The 5862-nt window shown below is 41.3% G+C and overlaps 1 protein-coding gene across 1 annotated transcript; it reads right to left on the bottom strand.

Moving 5' to 3' along the window:
- Positions 1-3811: 3811 nt before the first annotated feature.
- On the bottom strand, positions 3812-5444 carry LOC122062675 (uncharacterized acetyltransferase At3g50280-like). The gene has a single exon (XM_042626314.1). The coding sequence runs from the start codon at positions 5396-5398 to the stop codon at positions 3944-3946; it is 1455 nt and encodes a 484-aa protein (XP_042482248.1). The 5' UTR covers positions 5399-5444; the 3' UTR covers positions 3812-3943.
- Between the last annotated feature and the right edge of the window lie 418 nt (positions 5445-5862).

The following is a 5862-nucleotide window of genomic DNA, read 5'->3' as shown; positions in this document are numbered from 1 at the left end:
GTTCTTTAAAAAAAAAAAAAAAAAAAACCTTCCACCCATGATAACATTGTCCTTATCGTGATGAGTCTGTCTCTCTACAGATTAGATGATTAGATGATATGAGATAATGAGATAGGTCAATAGGGAAGGGGTGTGCATTCATCCATCTGCGCCGACTTAGATTCGAGGATTCATACCGTTGACGTAGGCCGTCCCGTCCACCCACTCAATCAAAAAGTACAAAACCGTGAATCGCAGCCGGCCGGTGCAAGTTCGTAAGCACCCAGCTCCCAGGCTCCCATTCCTCCAAGGATAGGGAGGACAGGTTGGTCTTTTGACAAAGACCCATAATTTTAGTGGAAGTGAAGGGCAAAAGAAGTGTAATTTTAACACCAGTGGACAGTGGGTATTCGTTTAGAAGACAAAATTGCTGCTAATAATTGGACCCTTCCTTCCAAAAAATTTAATCTTTCATCCCCACGAAGATAAAGAATTTTCTGTGTTTGCTTAATATTTTTTCATTAGGGCCAACACAAACACCAACTCCCATTTAATTTGCAATCCCCAATCTCAACTGTCAACCAACTGGTTCCTCCATGAAAGCAGTTATTAAAGAAATGGAAGACTTTGAACTTAGTCATTTTAGGTTGTCTCCCATGGCTCTCTCTCTCTCTTTTTTCTTTTTCTTTTCTTGGTAGATACACCCTAAGAGAATTGAACTCATGACCTCTTTATTGTGAAGAGTTGATCTTCATTAACCAAGGTACATTGCTGCCCTCTACTATTATAATAGAAATGGTGAAGAATACTTAACGTAGGGTCACGCATTGCACCGGCCACTATCATCACTCTTGCATTCCTTTGCATGAATAGACTAATATTTCTTAAATAATTAATGGGAGAAAGAAGCCAAGAGGTTCAATGACCTAAAGATTGTTAAGTTCCGACAAGAGTTATTTCTTAAAAATAATTTATTATTACCTAAATTATTATATATAAAAATTAAAAAAATGAAAGTAGACCTCAATATTCAATAATGATTGTTTCAATGTCAAAATGCATGCTACCAAAAACTTTGGACATATGTGCCAACTAGTTGAAGAAAATGGATCATACAATAATACATTTTTAAACCATGTTTCTAGTAGTGTACATTCGAAATATCACATTGAATAATGGCCATCCCACCAAATATATATAATACTAATATATATATATATATATATAATTAATGGATCCATTATATAAATGGGCACTATATGGGCATTGAAAAACTTCAACAACAATACGGTAATATATTCTTCAAAAAAAAAAAAAATGATTATGTAACTCTCACTTGGTTCTATTATTCAAAGAGAAAAAGCATCATAAATAGTTCATTTTGCTGAGGTAGCTACGCAATATAAGCAATTGGAATTTAACCAGTTGAAAGGTCCAAAATCGTTGGTTTCAAAGATCACTCTCTTGATTGATCACATATCAAAGTTTACATTCCAACTCAACTATACAGCCTACCTTACATTAGAATTTTCATGTATATTTTGAACCTTTGAATTATTATGCTTTTTTTTCTCACTCTTATGTTGACTTTTTTAGATTAACTTTAACAATGGCTTTTTTTCATGTGAAACGACCATATGCACGGAATTTTTGCACATCGATAAGAGTTGGAGGATCCTATCTAAGGCCTAAAATGCTGCCACATGCGAATGATAATAATTCATTTCAAGAAAATATAAGATTTTATAGTCGAAAAGTTGAGGGTGATGTATGTGGGAGTGTAGTGTAGTGTAGTGTAGTGTAGGAGTAGAGGTAAAGGTGCTGGTGCAAGGGTTATGCTTCTAGATAAGGTGATGGTATATCTTATTCTTGGGTAACCTGCTAGCATACTCAATCTTTTTTTTTTTTTTTTTGCTAAAAAATAATTTTATTGAAAAAGAGCAAAGAATACATCAAGAGAAAAGAAAAACAAGGACAGGGCAGACACCGCTAGAGCAACTCACTAACTCCATCTTCGGCATGACCATCAGCAGAGAGAGCAAGCAATGCACTAGTAGAATCGAAATCCATGCCTATCCATAGCATCATTCTCCAAATCAATTAGAATATGACTCGGGAAGGACACCGAGGTCTCAGAGGTGCCCAACTTAGAAGAAGCCTTCTTAACGAGACAATCAGCTGTGGTGTTAGCCTCACAAAAGCAATGGGAAATCTTCCAAGGAATGGACTCTAAGTATGGGAGGGCAAAAATCCACTTCTGAAGAATGAACCACGGGATCTGATTGTTCTAAATCTCCCAAACCACCGCAGCCGAGTCAGACTCAATCCACAGACCTCTGGCATTCAAACTCTTAGCCATCAAAATCCCTTCCAAACCCGCATCAAACTCAGCCTCATAAATCATCTTGACTCCCAAAAAATACTACAAGAATTGCATACCTGGCCTTCACTGTCACGAAGGATGCCTCTTGCCCCTGCTCTACCTGGGTTTCCCAAAGTGCTGCCATCGACATTGATTTTAATCCAGTTTATTGGGGGCTTGCTCCAATGCACTTCAAGAGGGGTAGAAAACCTGGTATTCTCAATCTCTAAGCCCAACTTCCTACAGCACATGATATCATTTATAGATTTCACCTCTCCCTTAGAATTCCCTAAGCAGAGAATGAGCTCTTGGCGAATATATTCATATGAATAAACCGCTAATCGAGACTTTTCCTCATAGCGTCTACTATTCCTTTCCCACCAGATATTGGCCGCAATAATAAGAAAACTCATCAACCATGGTTTCTTAAGAGTAAGAGTCCTCGCCTTCCTCTTCCACCACTTAATCAAGCATTCAACCAAATGAGGCCCTAGCCAAGGCACCAAAGCAGTTTGTGAACCTTTCCCAAATTTCCACCGAACATGAATAGCTAAGGAAAATATGCTCCATGGACTCTTCAGCCTGGCCACAGAGAGAACACCTTGAAGCCAAATGTATTCCCTTCTTTCTAACAATCTTGTCAGTGGGCAGCCTCCTATGGACAAGACGCCACCTAAGGTGGAATAACTGGGTGGCAGCCCTTTGCACCAGATCACTGAGGACCAATACACCTATAGGGATTTGCTTCTTATATCCTCCTAGGCAGAGGCAATCGAGAAAGAACCCGAGGTAGTTCGTTGCCACACTCAAGCATCTTCCAATTGACCATTGGAAAGCTAGGAGATCTAAGTTAACATCTGGGAGAGCTCAAGCTCCATCTCTGATAAAGTGGCCAACCTTAGAAGAAGTACTAAGGGAAGAGAGGTCTTCAGACTGAATTTCTTCTAGAACAGATTTTGGTCCCCACCACTTGTCCTTCCAGAAATTTACCACATTTCCATTACCAATAATCCATCTCTTGTTCTTCTCCAAAAAATCCCACATCCTTCAGATGCCCATGGCAATCGAGGAAGGACGGCATCCCTTATTGAAGAGCCCTGTCTTCTTGACAAATCGGGCTTTGAGGAAAGAACATGTTGCGGATTTTTCGTGCTTAATTCTCTAGACCAGCTTACTAAACAAAATCTTATTCGTATCTCTAAGTCTCCTGACCCCCCAAATATATATATCTTATAATTTTGAGGAATCTAGGTGTAGATTGGGTCGTACATTCTTTCATTTCTAGGCCGGTGAGTCTTGACTTTTGAGGTCCAATTGTTCTCTGCTGCAGGGTTGGTCATTCTTCTTAACCTATAAATTGATAACGACATGCTAACTCTAACCATCATATAGAATAGAACGGACAAATTCACTAGAGAAGGTTAAACTGAAAGAAGATTGTCTCCCCCAAATGATAATTTTTCTTCCCCAGATGATAATTTTTCTTTCATTGATCCAATTATAGCAAAGTGATATACAAAAATTACGAAACCACATCCATCCTATAAATACGACATTAACAACACATAGTACAAGTGGCATATGCTACGCCCACACTTTCTCTTATGATACGTATTGCATGAATTCCATATCACTCTCCAACCCAGCCATAGTTTCAGGTGCCAAACACACTTCAAGATCCACACTTCCCCCACCTTCCCTACCCGGGAACGCAGAGATCTTTCCGTCGAATTTGTTGGCTCGACCACTTCGGACCGCCATCGGTCGGCCCCACCCAAAATCATTATCGTACATAGGGAATCTAGGTGAGCTCCCCATAGTGATCATTCCACCATCAAAGTTCCCCAGTGGGAAACACCTTGGGTTCTTCTCCCACTCCTCCACTCCACGGCGCACAGTAGCATCGTCGAACTCCATCACGTTTCGGTTTAGCAAAGCGGCACACCATCGTAAATCATGAGACAATATCTCCCCAGCGGAAGCAATGATTGGGATGCTCTGGATTGCGTTACCAAAGTAGTACGGATCGACACGTGGCTCCACCCGGTGACGACAGTTCACAGCCATTCGGAATGTAGTGGATTTTGTTGACGAGAACTTTCGCGCACGTGTCACTGAACGCCATAGCTGAGCGCAGAGAGACTGGAAAGACGAGACCACCACGACCTCCTCCTCCACCACCTCAACCTCCGTAACCGTTTCTCTCGAAACGGTGTGCCATAGCAAGCTTTCTAACACGGCCGTTATCTTGTCGTTACTGTTACCCTTCCAACCATCGTTGTTCTGCTTCCCAAGAATCTCAGCTTCCATTCTTTTGCGCGAGGGAGGATTAGCTTTGGCTTTGAGTTCGAGAATCTTGTCTCTATTAAAATGGAAGATTCTTTCACTTAACGGTTCGTCCGTAGAGAACGTTACCTTAGGAGGTCCGTCAGGGAATCTGAGAACAACCGGAGAATCTTTCACGAAATTCCGACTGAAATCAGGTTGTCTCGAGATTCTCTTCACTCCTCTACAAACCTCAGCGAAGGTGTTAAAGAAGTTCCAGAAAGAGGTTCCGTCCATCACCGCGTGGTTAACGATGCATCCGATGAAGATGCCGTCAGCTAGCTCCGTCACCTGGACAGCAGTTATGGGGTTGAAATGGCCGTCGTAACTGACGGCGTTATTATATGCGAAGAGATTCTTGACGGAATCAGGTACATGGAGAGGGGACAGGATGTCACGGAGGGAGAGGCAGGTGGCATTGGCATGGAAGAAATCAACGCCCGAATCGTTGCAGGACACGTGGACGTAGCCATTAGAGTCAGTGATGAGACGACCTGAGAGAGGTGGGAAATGAGAGAGAGTCTGAGAAAGGGCTCGTTTGAGGAGAGAGATGAGAGAGTCGATGGGGAGAGGAGGGCGAGTGAAGAGAAGACCCTTTTGTATGTAGTGGCATGAAAGCATGGGGAGATCGGAGACAGAGAGTTTAAGAAACCCAATTGAGGATTTCTGTTCTGGAAGAACAGTGCTTCTAGAGATGAGAGTTGGAGATGAGGAAGTAAAAGAAGAAGGCATTTGTAACTCCTTTTATCTCAGGTTGTCCTCACTTCTTGAGTGTGTGTGAAACTGCAAGGGAGATGGGAAGAGCGAGAGGTGGGGGGTTTATATAGTTGTATGGGTTCATGCACTTTGGTTGTTTCCATTGTTTGGAAAACTTTATTTATTTTATTGAATATTTTAAAAGTTTTTATCTTTTAATTTCTTGCAATTTTAATAGGAAAATATCCTACTAGGCTAATCTTGTTTCATTAGGACTCAACATAAACACCCATTTAATTTGCAATAGCTAATGTCAACTGTCAACGGACAGGTTCCTCCATGAAAGCAGTGATTAAAGAAATGGAAGAGGGTCTCAAGACTCTGAACTTAGTCATTTTAGGTTACCTCCCTCAGTCCATTTCTACTACTCTAATAGAAATGGTGACAAATGCTTAACGTAGGGTCACGTATTGCACCGGCCACTACACTCTCTCTCTCTC

Source organism: Macadamia integrifolia, unplaced genomic scaffold, assembly GCF_013358625.1.
Source record: "Macadamia integrifolia cultivar HAES 741 unplaced genomic scaffold, SCU_Mint_v3 scaffold1082, whole genome shotgun sequence".
NCBI lineage: Eukaryota > Viridiplantae > Streptophyta > Magnoliopsida > Proteales > Proteaceae > Macadamia > Macadamia integrifolia.
Note: the sequence above shows the minus strand (reverse complement) of the source record. Positions and strands in the feature narration are given on the sequence as shown.